The sequence below is a fragment of the Lepisma saccharinum genome, chromosome 5, assembly GCF_977018435.1.
Source record: "Lepisma saccharinum chromosome 5, izLepSacc3.1, whole genome shotgun sequence".
In the NCBI taxonomy this organism is placed as follows: Eukaryota; Metazoa; Arthropoda; class Insecta; order Zygentoma; family Lepismatidae; genus Lepisma; species Lepisma saccharinum.
Genome location: NC_139233.1, coordinates 38,211,105 through 38,226,263, shown reverse-complemented (window position 1 = coordinate 38,226,263; position 15,159 = coordinate 38,211,105). Strand labels below are relative to the sequence as shown.

At 38.1% G+C, this 15,159-nt stretch overlaps 1 protein-coding gene across 1 annotated transcript in view; it reads right to left on the bottom strand.

Moving 5' to 3' along the window:
- Window positions 1-15,159, bottom strand: part of LOC145988334 (uncharacterized) — a 60,162-nt gene that overhangs the window by 21,068 nt on the left and 23,935 nt on the right. Inside the window, exons 2-3 of the mRNA XM_083123201.1 lie at window positions 6,448-6,575; window positions 1,191-1,286 (exon numbers count right to left, since the gene is read on the bottom strand). Coding sequence (XP_082979327.1) covers window positions 1,191-1,286; window positions 6,448-6,575 — 224 coding nt within the window. The remainder of the gene's footprint in view (window positions 1-1,190; window positions 1,287-6,447; window positions 6,576-15,159) is intronic.

Below are 15,159 nucleotides of genomic sequence, written 5' to 3'. Positions count from 1 at the left end.
ATACAAATAATTTTCTCCCAGTGCATCTGCAGGGCACTGTGAAATCAGGAGTCCAGAGTTCTGTTTATGATTGTCCCTCGTGACTTCCATAAGCTCATTAGCTACTTATTGCGATTAAATCTATACAGCTAGATAAAGTGAATGGAAGGTGGTAAAAATTAAATATATTAGAGGGGATGAACAGGTAACAAAACACACTTTCTTGTAGTTTCTTCAACATTCATTTGGCTTTTTTAGAGTTCTGGGATACATTTTACATTCCAAATTATTTCATTATTCACTGCAGAGCACAACACATAGGAACAAGAATGCGCGCTCCTCACGGGTTCGAATCCCGGCGTGAATTGTTCTTTGTGAGGTCCCTTCATCAATTTCATTATAATCATCACTCATCCTCATTTTCGTGATAACCAAATGTGGCAGAAATTTGAAGTAAAATAAACCAAACCAACAACAACAATTAGAACGCGCGTTTTCTTGTCAAAATTAATACATCCGTATTTATGACTGTTTAACTTACCCATTTTTTTTATTGGAGGCCAAATTATTAGTATATTTAAATAAAACACGACTAAAACGAGAGAGAGAGAGAGAGCGTTAGCAAATATTTGTTATCATTATATATTCCTTATTTGAAAAAAAAGAAACAAACCATAACATTTTTGTCTGCACATAATACAAGTACGTTCCCATTCATATACAAATAAAACTACATCCCATATTATACATACATATTGTACAACGTTTAAAAGGTTGTGTAAATACAGAGAACATAAGTTCTGCAGAAAATTTTCCCCCCGAGTTCTTTAGAGGATTTACAAAGGAATCGAAGGGAAACCTATCCCCTATCTGTCCTATAGGAGATAGACTGGAGGACCTGAAACCACGGGCTTTCAACCATGGGAGCAGGGGGCGAAGGGGCAAGGGAGATACAGGCAGAAATCTTCCCTTTCGCTTCGGGCGGTTGTCTATACCTGGATCTGGTAATGCCAGCTGATCACATCGAGGGACAAGAAGCGCGTGGAAAGAAGTGTTGCATATGAACTGATTCTTCAAGACAATAAATATTGTGATTTGAAAATAATTAGAGACGTAAGATTGATTGATCTATCTCTACTAGACTAGCTACTCCTCAGTGCACGTCACTGTAAGCAACATAAAATAGTAATCATTTGACACCTAAGACTTACCTGCCAAGGAAATTCTCCATATCCTGCTTGCTTGGTAAACAGTGTCTTCTTGTTTGCAAATGGAACAACACCGCACTTAACCCAGTTTGTAGCATTCTGTAACAATTTTACTTTGATTACCAAATAGTATAGTGGAACACAGTGTCAAACAGACAGCTAATTAATATTCTAACATTAAAATTACTTCCAATTGTGACTAGGTATTACTACCCTTTACATGTTTGCAGGAAGCTAAAGTTAGTGTTACAAGGTTACATTACACCTTCAGATGGTAAATGTATTTGTATGAATGTGAATACATGGTGCAAAGATTACATTTATATCATCACAGCCAGTGTTTGAAGTGTACGTGTTGGGAAGAGGAATGGGAATGTTATCCCTGCAGTGAAGAACATTTGTGTAAGTATAAGGTTACAACCATCCTCAACCTATGACTACACTTTGAGCACCAATTACAGCTGTTCGAATTGGACTAGACTTTGCTAGTTCATTTGACAAATTAAAATTTCATGAAATTGAAATGTTACTAGTCATAATACTTTTAACATGATTGACAATCCATAATCAAAATAATGCTCTTCATGTTGTTTCTAAGTTTTGAAGTTCCCATCTTTAAAACTCTCTTCATCGGAACTAAATGGGTAAAAAGGTAAAGTGCTCCCCTGTGCTATGCACCATGCCATGAAGGTGTATAGGGGGTGTGGGGTTAGGGCCCCACACTTGCTTGATCACGGCCGAAGGTGTGGGTGATGTGATTAGCTAGGGCTACCATACGTCCTGGTTTTCCCGGACATGTCCTCTTTTCGGACTGAAATTTTCGTCCGGGCGGGTTTTTACCTTCTGTTAAAATGTCCGGGTTTTTACTTTTATCCAATCATCATAGGTCAGAGATCACGAAGTTACAAGTTTTCGAATCATTAAACGTCTGATGTTGGCAGTACTGGACGATGCGCTAAGCGTTAGTCGTTAGTTTTAAGTTCCGGTCGATGCGATTTCCGCGTCATTAGTTTGTTCGTGTTTCGAAGTGGAAGTTAGAGTTTGCGAACACGGTGACTAATATGCCTAAAAAAAAGTGCAAGTTTACTAATGAGTTACAAGAAAAGTATTCATGTTTTAGATGTGGTAGAGACGGTTTTGAAGGCAAGTGTATGGTTTGTAAACCGGTACATGTGTGTGTGTGTGGCAAACAAAGGAGGGCTAGACTTGCAAGCACACGTGGAGTGCGAAAAGCACAAAAGAGCCGTCAGAGGTGAAGCTTCATCTACAAAAGTGACTCAGTTTTTCACGAAACCTGGCAGTCAACATGAAGATAAAGTAAGTGCTGCAGAAGGTTCTTTCACGTTTCATACTGTTAAGCATCACAACAGTTATAAAGTGATGTGTGATTTATGTAATGTTTTCGTGTTTGTGAATAAATTGATGGTGTGTGTGGCTTTCGAAGAAAATGTCCTCTTCTTAGCATTTCAAAATATGGTAGCCCTAGATTAGCACCATGCCCCTGGCTGCCTTACCCTCCGAGTTTCCTCCAGGTTACCACTTTATACAACACTGGGTGGGCACCGGAGCCACTTGGAACAGCTGGAAAAAATCCTGGTTCTCCCCTGCCAGGGATCGAACCCGTGTTTCTCGCATGGTAGTCAGATGCCCTAATGACAGCTACTGTGGCTTACTCTAAACAGGTAAATGATACAAACTAGTAATTTTTTATGTCCTTCAAAACTCTTTGTTATTAATCTTATAAAGTTAATTTTCCAAGAACCACCAAAGCTACAATATAAATAGCACAACTTGTTACAATTATCAATTAACTAAGTTGTTAACGTTTATCATACATAACTACATACACACAGTTAATATATAACACCGACAGATGCCTTAGCTCCTTATCAATCTCCAGGAAGATTAAATTTGAATAAAAATCATTCACTCATCTAAAGTCTAAAGAGCTTCCTTCACTTCAGAAGGGGTTGTATGCTTAGTTCTTTCTTTTAGTATGCTGTATTCTCTTTTCTCCTAGCACATATTTCTTTATTATTGTAATGCTCTTGTATATTTAAACTAAATCACAGATGGAAAATAATTCTCTCTTTTGCAAATAATGTATAAAAAATTAATAAAATTCCAACTTTATTATTATTATTATTATTTTTTTTTGCTGTTCAACAAATGTATAATTGAATAATCTCATTAATCAAAGATGTCATAAATTTGCAATCCAGGGGGATAGGAGACAAAGCTTTGAGTAATTTTAATTCCTTATGGCTGTCTGGAGAGAGAGGGAGGGAGAGAGGGAGGGAGAGAGGGAGGGAGGGAGGAGTACTTGTTATACGTAAGCATATGTGTAAATCTAGTCTAGGAATGTTTCTTTTCGTATCCAAAGTATGTCCACAAATATAAGCATAATGTCCAGATTAGGCACAATTTTAGTTCAATAGTTCTTTGTAGTATTTGATAAAACTGATCTTGGTTATTTGAAGTTTCATCCCCATTAGTGGCATAAACCAGTGGCGGCTCAAGGGGGAGTATTTACTGTTCTGGGTATAACTATTTGGTTGTGTCTTGAAAAGCCAAAAGCAGTGTGAAGGCATAGTTGCCTCAAGTGTATCAATAAAATAACTATTTTCTTGTTATGCAACAAAGGAATCATTGTGTTACGTTTTGATCAGATAGATAAATTTATTTTAAATATAGCAAATTAAAAAATAAATATTTACTCATTTTGAGAGGCAGGGCATGTTCTGGTTATATAAAAATCTGATGGTACACTACAGTAGCGTGCCCAAGGGGGGGGGTTGATGGGGGTTTCGCCCCCCTTTGGCCCAGAATTCCTAAAAGAAAAGAACGTCAAAGGTAGGAAAATATGACAAAATGAGGGCTTGACTACCAAGAAAAAGTATACATAACCCCTCCCTTTCGACAGAACTACATCACTGCTCTCCCCAGCTAGAAATCACCGTTTAGGTACATACTGACTGACCCCTGAAATATCCCCCCCTTCCCTCTGCCTCCCCAGTCTCCCCTACACACAACACAAACTTGTGTTACTGCATATGTATTTATAGGAAAGTTCAGCAAACAATTGGGTCAAAGGTGCCACTGAAACTTTAAGCACATGCACGCCATTGGTCACTGATATGGCAACATACTTTCATATATATATATATATATATCAGTGTGTCGTGGCGTGACTTTTTTCAAAGAGTTACCGGTCATCAGACGTTATCATCTCCACCCTACCCAGTGATGTGCCGTACACTATAAGTTTACGTCTACATGCGTTGTATACACGTAATCTACGCGTAGATTACATTTGGCTGTAGTTTACATAGACCACGTCGACAATCTAAAGTACATTAAAAATAATTTTGAAGGCTTTCATGAAACGAAAGTGACATTTTCAACTATGTTCCTAACGAACTGACAAAACTCCTATTTACGTACAACAAGATCTCTCCTCTAGAAAGAAAAATCTTATGAAAAAAAAATGGCAGTCGTGAGGCAAAAAAGTACTCCTTTTCCCACAAAACACTAAAATATTTATTATGTTAGGCTTTTTTCCTAAGTGGGAAATTGTTGAAATTGAAAGGAAGAGTATGAAAGGTTTTTCTCACACATTAGCAACAGATACGCAGTATAACTTTGTTTTACCTCTACAGCGCCCTTAGCTAAGTTTTCACCTTTCGTCATGTTTACATAGATTACGTTATCTACGTGTATAGAATATATACACTGCAATTTACCGTGCTTGACCAAAAATGTAGTATTTACTATTTATTCAAGCCTAACCTAACAATGAAGGCATTTCGCACTTACGTCAGAAGACGACCAAAAAGTTGTTTGGGTTTCGTGCGATCAGTTATACTCTAGAACGAGAGTACAGCTGTAACGAGAAGGTGTTCGAGGGGACGCACCGATTGACTTTGTTACGTGTCATTGCCTCCATACTTGTTAGTTTGTTTTGAAGTACGTGGCTGGCTGGTGATTGAAATATATTTGGCGTGGTGATACGTTGAGTGGAGGGAGGTGGATTGTGTATTGGAAGGAGTGTAGTTGTTACTGTGTGAGAAGTTAACATATTGCATAGAATAGAATCGAATCGAATCGCTTTGATTTAGCGATATACTTTCGAATAGTAATATAAGGATTATCTTGTAATCAAGGGGTCTTGGGTTAGATTACTGATACATACTCATTTTAGCAGGCAGAGATTTGTATTTTTAACTGTAGGTTCAGGATCCAGTTCCAATAATAGTCCATTTGACAGTGGTGGGACCAGAAAAGAGTTGGCAAGAGTGGAAAAGGCAAAATTGAGGCTAGAATATTTTCTGAATTGAGATACCCCTAAATACAATACCATACGAAAATCTTAAATTAAAATGATCGCCCCCTACACACACAGTCCTTGGTGCTGTCACTGTTATCTGAACATAAAGCAAATTAACTTTGTCAGTACTCTACCGGCCAAAATTTGATAATTTTCCCAGTACTATCTCTACGAACCAAAGCGTGTAGTGTCTCAAAAGGTTTAGATAAGTCCACTTTGCATAATTTTGGTGAACCCCCAGGAAAATTATGCACGAGCCGCGCCTGTCAAGTACTTATTTTTTCGTCTATTACGTAAGCTGTCTCAGTTGTAGTTAAATCCAGCTTTGGCTCTGCAGTCTAGCTCTTGTTGCTTCAGAGAAATAGTATCCCCGTTTTAGGCGGGATTTAGCTCTTTTCTGGAAATCCAATGTGACAACACTTGCTGATCCTGTAGGCAGCAGCGGCAACAGGGCCCCTAAACATGTATATGAATAACCCCCTAGCACACATGCCTCCAACGTCTTTCCCCGCTGTTCCCTTGCATTGGCGCCGTTTCCTCCTGTTGCCTCTTGAGGGTAGCGGAACGGCCTGTCTCTTCGCTTTTGTCGGCTGCAGAAAAAATGTCCTCTGCAATATACACTCAACTGCAACGCTGTCGGTTAACTTACTTTACAATGTTATTTTATTGAGAAAAAAATTAATTTCTTTAGATTTTTCTGTTACCTGCGGTAACACCGGTTACATACACGCCACTTCTGATTATTTATATATATATATCAGAGAAGTGGCGTGTATGTAACCAAAATATAAAGAAATTAAAAAGTTATATTATATTATTTATATACACACACACACACACATATATATACATATATATATATATATATATATGTATGTATGTATGTATGTATGTATGTATGTATATGTATGTATGTATATTTAAAAAACCTACCATTTGACTGCAGTAGTTTGACAGCATATTCTGAGCTGGTGCTACCTTGAAGACTTCATGTTGGTTGGTATAGTTCTGTACAGATGAACTTTGTGAGCCTGGCACCACAATTAGGAACAGGATGAGACCTAGAAAATAAATCATAAAATTGTTTACACTCTTAGAAGAGTAATAAATTGTTACACCATGAGAAGGTCAACTAATTTGTGTAAGCTATAAGAGAATAGTATGTACTCAGACTATAGGGGAGGATGCATAACTTTCCTTCCTTTCAGCTGCAGACAGTATGAGGTCATCCTGAACTTGCCATGTCAACAGGAACATGCCAAAACTTGCTGCAGCCCTGTTGATTGATTGATTGATTTGGTGTTTTAAGCCCACTTTATGCACAGTTAAGGCTATTCGGGACTGGACCTACAGTTTAAAGTGGGAACCGAACCAGGTTTCGAACCCAGGACCCCTTGCTGCAGCCCTGTTGATAAGAGTTGATGGACTCGCTTAATTGTTATGGCTTCCCTTGCTGGAGCACCAGAGCTCCACATGATTTAGCACTAGCAGAAGACTACAGAGTTATGCCACAAGTGAAAATGAAAGGCTAAAAACCTAGTACAGTACTGAAAATAGGGTTTTAATGTAACAAGTTATTTAAACGCTAGAAACTCCTTCCTTCTACTTTCATTCATGAAATAAGCAAGTAATAGGACTTTTTTTATTTTCTATAATCACAATATTAAGAAATTATGGTTGTCTCACTTCTACCTATTCAGAGTAATTTGTGCAGCCCGCTAATAAATAAATAAAATCAATCAATCAATAGACTATAGCCTAGTGGCATCCCTCCCCGCTTTGAATAATGTTATTTTCATAGTGTATTTTAACCAGAGTGCAAATCTGTGTGGTAGATTGCAAAGGAAGTCGTTCGACCTCACGAAGCAGTGCTCGAATGTAAACAATTGTTCCTCGAAGAAATAAATTTAAACATTTTGAATGGTAACAAGTGAAAAGTCAATTGGAGGGATATTGACGATTGAAATAAACATCGGACATACCAGGATTCCAAAACTCGGGATCCCTGCCGTCGTATCGCGCCGTGTTAAAGAATTGATTTGTACAAGTGAAAGATATTTCCATATTGTTTTTTCTATTATTTTTTTTTTTTTTTTTTTTGCGTATATTCAGAAATTGAATTTATTATTGCCTGGTTTGAAATTTTACTGTTTGGTTAACCGAGGCAAAGCACTGAAAAAGAGAAATTCAATAAAAAAGGAAATACTGCAGATTAGAATACTGCACGGGATCATTTTCGCTCGATCCTACTCGTTCGAGTCTCCAACCCTCGAACGTGCTACGCTAGAGTGTATACAATGGAATATCATTTTAATGTAACAATAATCTTAGACACGTAATTATGTGTAAAGTATCCGCCTTTGTAGTTTCAGCCAACCTCTCTTCATATATCACTGTATTAGTAAGATAGACTAAACTACATTATAACTAGACCTCTGATTTTAGGTTAACTTATTTTTTCCTTTACAGGTATGTAAGAAATAATAAGTTATGTCAGCGTTTCGTTATAAAACGCAACGACTGATGAAGGTTTATAGTGCCTAAAAAAATTTTGCTTGTTAGAATCTATTTTATATTAATGTGTTTAAATCAAGCCTTTTTTAGGTTTTTATATATTTTTAAATGTTTTAAAGGATTTTCATGTCGCACAGAGGCATTTGCTTTGTTTGATCACGAAAGAATTCAATGACGAACGTGTTTGAAACGTACTCTGTCGATTTCCCTTCCTCTAAGCCCATGGTGATTTTTCAAAGCTCAAACATCTGGTGTCACTGTTCCTGTAGTCCAAAGTGGTCTGCTCTGTGTTGGTTTTGCTCACTTTCGCGTCACTTCGGTGCTTTGTGGCATTCACGCCTTGCAAAGTAACATTTCAGCATTGAAGTTTGCACCACTGACTATGTTTTTGTTGAAAGATTATTTCCAGCATATAAGATGATCCTCACAGACAAAATTGCGGAGTTTGACTGGATAACATGAAAAAAGATTTTTACCTAACTATACGGCGAAGAATGGTAAGTTCTGCCATCGCCGTAAGGCTAGGCAACACACAACGATATGCAAGATAGTGCGTATTTCAGGATATAGGTGTTCCATTTTCATTGCCTGTGATTATACTTAATCAGCATTTTTCAGGAATTTTGAATTATTTTAAGTTTTTTTGAATCTACAAGATATCTCGAGCCTAACTTAAGATTTTTAGGACCTATTTTAGGATTTTTAGAACCTACTTTAGGATTTTTAGAGCCTATTTTAGGAACCTAAAAGCACACTTTTTAGACCTAAAACTCCGAGGTCTAGTTATAACACGTACATTATGTTCAGTTTTAATTTCCCCGAGTTTTTCACCCACTTCCAGACAAATTACGGTTATACGTTTATTACTGGGCTTAGGGTGTATACAGTTATATAGTTCCGAATGTTATTCGCTCGAGCGAAGAAGCCCTCAATACCGTTCGCTATCTAGGAGCGAAATGCTCTCCCTGCTGGTTGCAGCTCCGCACGTGTCTGAAACTTATTATCAAGCTGGGTGCCTATGCTTTTACGCAGTGATCAGAGCGCTATATTTTAAAAGTAGCTTCGCTACAGTTTCCAAAAATGTAACTTCGCTACAGCTACATTTACTGAATGTAAATGTAGCTACTCCTGTTCGCTACTTCAACTTTTGCACTACTTTATAATTTTAAAAAATATGGGCATTCAAAAGAAGCCCCTACCAGTTGTACTTTATTATACTGATACCCATCATTTGATAGCAGTGTTGTCGCAGTTTTCTATTTCTCCTACAGTGTTTGAAACTATGTGTGCGTATATAAATGGCGTATTAATTCAAATTTGATATCCAAGTATTACAATTAGGGTGTTACTAAATTTGACATTTTTCAATTAACATTTTTATTTATATTTTTATAACAAAATATTTTCATTGAAGATAACTAACCATTGGCCGGATTATATTAATGTATGTCATTTGGTTATCTGGATATCAATTATTCATATACCAATGAAACACATTAGGCCTACGTGGATATCTATAATCTGCGATATCAGGACATTTATCATCTACCTAGAAGATTATCCATATAGCCATTATCTTGTAATTGACAATCTTTTTAAACCTCCTAACAAGTTAGCGTTATTTTCGAATTTTTTGACACACTTGCTGCATTTTACCTCAATACTCCGAGAAGAAATGTAGCTGTAGCGAAAATTTCGCTACAGCTACAGGAATTTTGTAGCTTTGCTACAGCTACAATTTTCAAAATGTAGTGCCACTACTGCTACAGCTACAAATTGTGTAGCTAGCTATTATACAGTAGTGTCGCTACAAGTAGCGCGCTGCTTCCGACCACTGCTTTTACGTAATGGAATTTAAGATTGAGATGAGTCAACGAAGATGTTACTTGCCTGCCCCCCCCCCCCTCACTTTACCTCCGCACTCGAGGTTCGGTGCACTTCGTACTCTGCTCAGATTTGTCTAGGGGTATCTTTCTTTGTACGACAATGCACTTGGGTTGCTACAAGTCAACATAATTATATAATTAACTACAAGAGTCAACGGATAATCTTTGCGAAACCTTCTTGCTGTAGGGGATAAATTACCTTGTCCAGCATCTGAAGTTAAAACTGAAATTTTGGATATTTTCTAAAGTTTAATTAACGTAAAATTTGAAGTATATACAAGTCTTATCCGAACGTTCATTTCTTTAATTATCGGGCCAAAACTAATTTTGATGTTTGAAATCTCTATTGTTTGTAACTGGATGCTTTACATTTCATGAATTACATCGGGAGTACGCTTGTCACAAGGTATAGTGCAACACACATCTTTGCCGTTGCGCAAATACCAATTTTCGTTTCGTCTCCCTCCTAGCATCACGTGTTCTACGCTTCTCGCCAACCTTCGCCATTGTTGCCATATTGTCATTCCATTCCTGGACACACTCGCGCAAACATCATTGAAAACAATTGAATAGCGCTAAGCTCGCGGTTCACACCGTTCGGCATGGACGGTAATGTGACAATATAGCATGACGAAGTAGTTGCTTCTTTCATGCAGTGTATGTTCATTGGCTAGCTAGTAACTAGTGTTGCCAACTGTAATAATGAAGCACTATTTCTGTCACGGAAGGAGAAAGGCAGGTAAAGTGACTTTTGTTGGATTGGAAGCACCATATTTTTATTTTATACTAAGTATTTGACCGGTTTGACGTTGTGTGCGCGTGTGTATGTGAAAGTGTGTGTTCGTTAATGAACGTTAAATTCCATAATGCCCCCAGTTCTGTCAAAGTTGAAATCAAAAGCCTTGCATAGCCAAGCTAGGGAAATTCACAAATTATTCATATTTCATAATTTTGGAATTGTTCAAAAGAAATAAATTATGTGGCCCAATAAATCACCTGTTAACATAAGAATATGGTGTTACCTCTCTCTGAGGTCTAAAACTAAGTCATCAGTCCTGAACATGACGTTTAAAACAAACTGTAACCGTTTAATAAAAATGTCCAAGGAATAAAAGATTCTCCCTTCCACGAGAGGAGGTGGTTCATCACTCCAAAGTTTGCAGCGTTAAAACCCGAAAGGGCAGATGGTATATAGAGACGATACTTTTCAGTCTCTAGTCTTCTTTTTCTGCCCTTTCACACAGAAAATATAAATGACTAAAAAAAACTTGGAGAAGTAAAACTTACCAGTCGTTTGATTTTATATCAGGCGACTAAGTGCAGTGCAGTGATCTTCCAACGCGACCTTGCAGTCTGTACTTTCTGCAAATGATTTACACGTACAGTCTTAGAAAAAAAATACCTGGGCCACGGGACGTAGAATTTCGTAACGTCTTAAGCCTGTTGTTTATGCAACCCAAATAACAAAATATTCGCTTAAGTTTGCCTGGTGATTCTGAGTTCTGGGGAAGGATTGAGCTTTGATAGCATGAGTCGCATGACTCGTGCCCCAGCCACAACAAACAGCTGGGTGCTACGATGCCTCCAGAAGAAAATTTCAGGAACTGGTTTCTTGACGAAGCTACTCGTAAGGAAATACTATTCTTTCAAGTGATATTAGAGTCATTGTCAAGAAGGTTCGCTGAAATGATGGTTCTCATCACAGACCACATGCCACACGTTAATTGTTTAAGTCCAGTTCATGCACTGGACCTACAGATTAAAATGGGATCCGAACCAAATCCTCTCTATTTGGTATTGAATTCGGAAGCCTTTCATTACATGGCGAAGACGTTACCACTACGACATCAGAGAGGCAATGGAACCCCTTGAGAAATAGATAAGCGAAAATTGCTACGTGACAAACCATATTTGCCCGTAAATTTTAAAAATAAGACAATATTTTGTACTGACAGTTTCGAACCGTGGAAGAGGCATATATTTTTTTGTACCATCGTCCATTTCACGAGTCTATAATTCTTCCTCACCGACACGAGTAACGTGAGTGGTAGAAGAAAAGCGAAATAAAATAACTGAAATAGAAATAAAAGGAAAAAGCGAAATAAATTTTATTCATAATATTCTGCAGTCACTTGAGTTGTATTCACGGGATGCTATCTTTAAAGAAAGCCGTGGTCTCTTCCTTGTCTTTTTCGCTTCCTTTGTGCTCTTGCTTCCCCCGTCACGATTGGTCTAAAACTAATTAATGCGACGTTAATTAAACAATCCAAACAACGAAACAATGCACAATCAACTGCACAAAACAACATTCCAAATGTTTTCGAATCGGAAAACAATTGAGATGCTGTAAAATGACTTAAGATGCAGTAATAAAGTGGGAATTCGGTGCCGTATAGAATTAAATCGGTAGAGATGTTCGATTTGATTGGATGTTTGTTATTTAGATTTGCTATTCTTTCACTTTTGGCAAATAGCGACGATGAAGATGAGTGATGCTGTGATGAAATTGATGAAGGGACACTTACCAAGGACACCCACGCCCAAGTCGAGATTCTAACCAGGGACCCATGGCATCGTAGCGCGCTGTGCTAACCACTCCTCCATGGAGTGGACATTATAGCATATTTTGTGTGCTCAATTGGGATCAATCAATGGAATGAATAGGCATATTATATGATTAATAAATTCATATCATAATACCACGTCATATTATTCGGCACGAAGTAACATCAGAGACATTCAATCTTGCATTTTTGCCTTTCAACTAATTCTTTGAATTCAGGTTAATCACAACAATAAGATAAATTATGAAGCAAATGATAGTTATTACGAATTACCTGACAGAAACAACATTAAGCAGGCTCGGTGGTCAAGTTCATTAAGTGATTGACATTCGATATCGTCGCCAAAGTTCCCGGGTTTGAGTACAGTCCTTGTCGGGGGTGTTGGACTATTTCGTCATCAATTTCATGTAATGGTCACTCGTCCTTATCGTCGCGATCATCGAACAGGGAATAAAAATTATAAAAATAAATACGATGGAAGAGTACTTACTTCATCTCTCACGAAATCTCCTACAAAACCGGAATATATAAAATACATGTATATTCATTCACATACATTTTCGATTTCTATATTTAACTAATCGAGACCGAGAACGGGAGAGCAATTTTCAATTCGACAAACCGAGAGACTGAGAAACTGTCAAGTCTCGTTTCTTCTTGGCACCTCCGTAATCGAGTTGTTCTGTTTGTCATTGGCTTTGTATTGGCAATTATTGTCATTATTCTTTCCCTGCAGGTAAACCATAACGATGAATTATGATGAAATGAAGCAGATAAAAGGGCAAGAACAAGAAAGTCATGTCTGTTCGGGACTCCAACCCAGAACCTTACGTAACGAGATTTGAAATTCTGGAGAAGGCGTCCGTGTTTCGCTTGGTTTTCTCTTTCCTCTACTTCCCTTATATTATCATACATGTATAATAAAAATGGATCTGATACGATATGTTGCGATTCATAATTGTGCTGGTTAGATGCTACAGATGTGAACTCCAACCTGCAATATATTATTCCCTTTTGTTTCGTATCTGGTTGAACATGAAATTTTCTTACACTGTGACAATTTCTTTCTTAGTTTTGGTTTGGTGCACAGATATGCTAATCTGGACTCGACCTTCAGTTTAAAGTGGGATACTAACCACTATGTGCATCCACCGTGTATCAAACCCGGGATCCACTGATTACAAGGCGACGACGTTATCACTACGCCATCGAGGAGGCCCCATGACAAAATGTTATTCACTCGATCTCTACCATAATTTATTTCAGCATTTACATTTTCGTTTTCTTCTTCTTTTTTCTTTTGTTAACTACTCTTATACAACTCTTTTTGCGTCTTCGAATTTCTTCTTGTTTCAGGAAAAAATAATACATGCAGGCTGTATAAAAATCCCCCGTTCAAATAGATAAAACGTTCACTCTCGAGAACTAATTTACATGTTTATCACTAACGTAACCATTAGGAAACTATTGAAATGTTAACTGATATAACTGCAGATGAAACAATACTTACAGCCACTAACGAAATATCTATTCTTGTGTAGCCTCACAGACAACAAGTATCTGGTGAGTCATTCACTCTTGCTGACTACGGGCGAAGGTCACTGAACTAAAGGGTGGTGGCAAGCAAGCAGGCTTCTGCTCTACCAAAGACGAGGTCACGTGTTCCAGTTATCAATGGCGTACGAAATAAGGAGGAACACAGCTATCTGACGTATGATTTGGTCCCGTCATTGCACGTAGAACACTTTATCGTCGTGGCCTTGAAGTTCCCTCAGGGCACTCCTACGTAAAGGCTTCTCAGCTAGAAGGATATCTTCCCCATTGAGTGGAGGAAAAGTGGGTGAGTATAGAGGTCCTTCAACTTTCGTATTCTTTTTCATTTCAGAACCCGTGCTGTATCGTCGACTTAATCCAATCTATCCGATGTAGGTTTTAGGTTTCTGTTCGGTTATTTCACGTTGTCTTCCTGCTTATGTTATTCGCGACGAAGGTTCTGGATTCGATAATCTGGACAATAACGGGATTGTGTTGGTTGCTTGATTTGGTGTCTTTAAGTCCACTTTATGTCCTGTTAGGCTAATCGTGAATGGACCTACAGTTTAAAGGGGGATCCGAACCACTATGTTCCTCCACCGAGTATCGAACCCGGGATCCCTTAATTACAAGGCGCCCACGATCCCACTCCGCCATCGGGGATTGTGTTCGCAACGAATGAATCAAATTTGAGTGATATGATATGCAACCATTGGAAGACTATTGAAAGAAAAGCAATGGGAACCTGCCAGTTTTTCTACTGCAGACAGGAAACAAACATGGAAGAGAAGCTTATATTCTATGAAACCTGACGCTATGTGCTCGAATACTGGCTAAATATAATCTATAGAGGCATAGCAACGTTAAACAACCTCTTATATGATACATATAGGTTTAAAAAGGTCGAAATACAAAGATTGTGTGCGCCTCACTGATGGCGTAGTGGTAAGGCCTTGTAATCAAGGGGTCTCGGGTACGATACCAGGTGATCGCACATAATGGTTCGGATCCCACTTTAAACTGTATGCATTTCAGATTAGTCTATCTGTACCGGTGACTCAGTCGGTAACGCGTCTGACTACCATGCTATAGGCCCCGGGTTCGATCCCCGGCCGGTTCAAGCCCGGGAACTTTTCTAACGTTGGAAG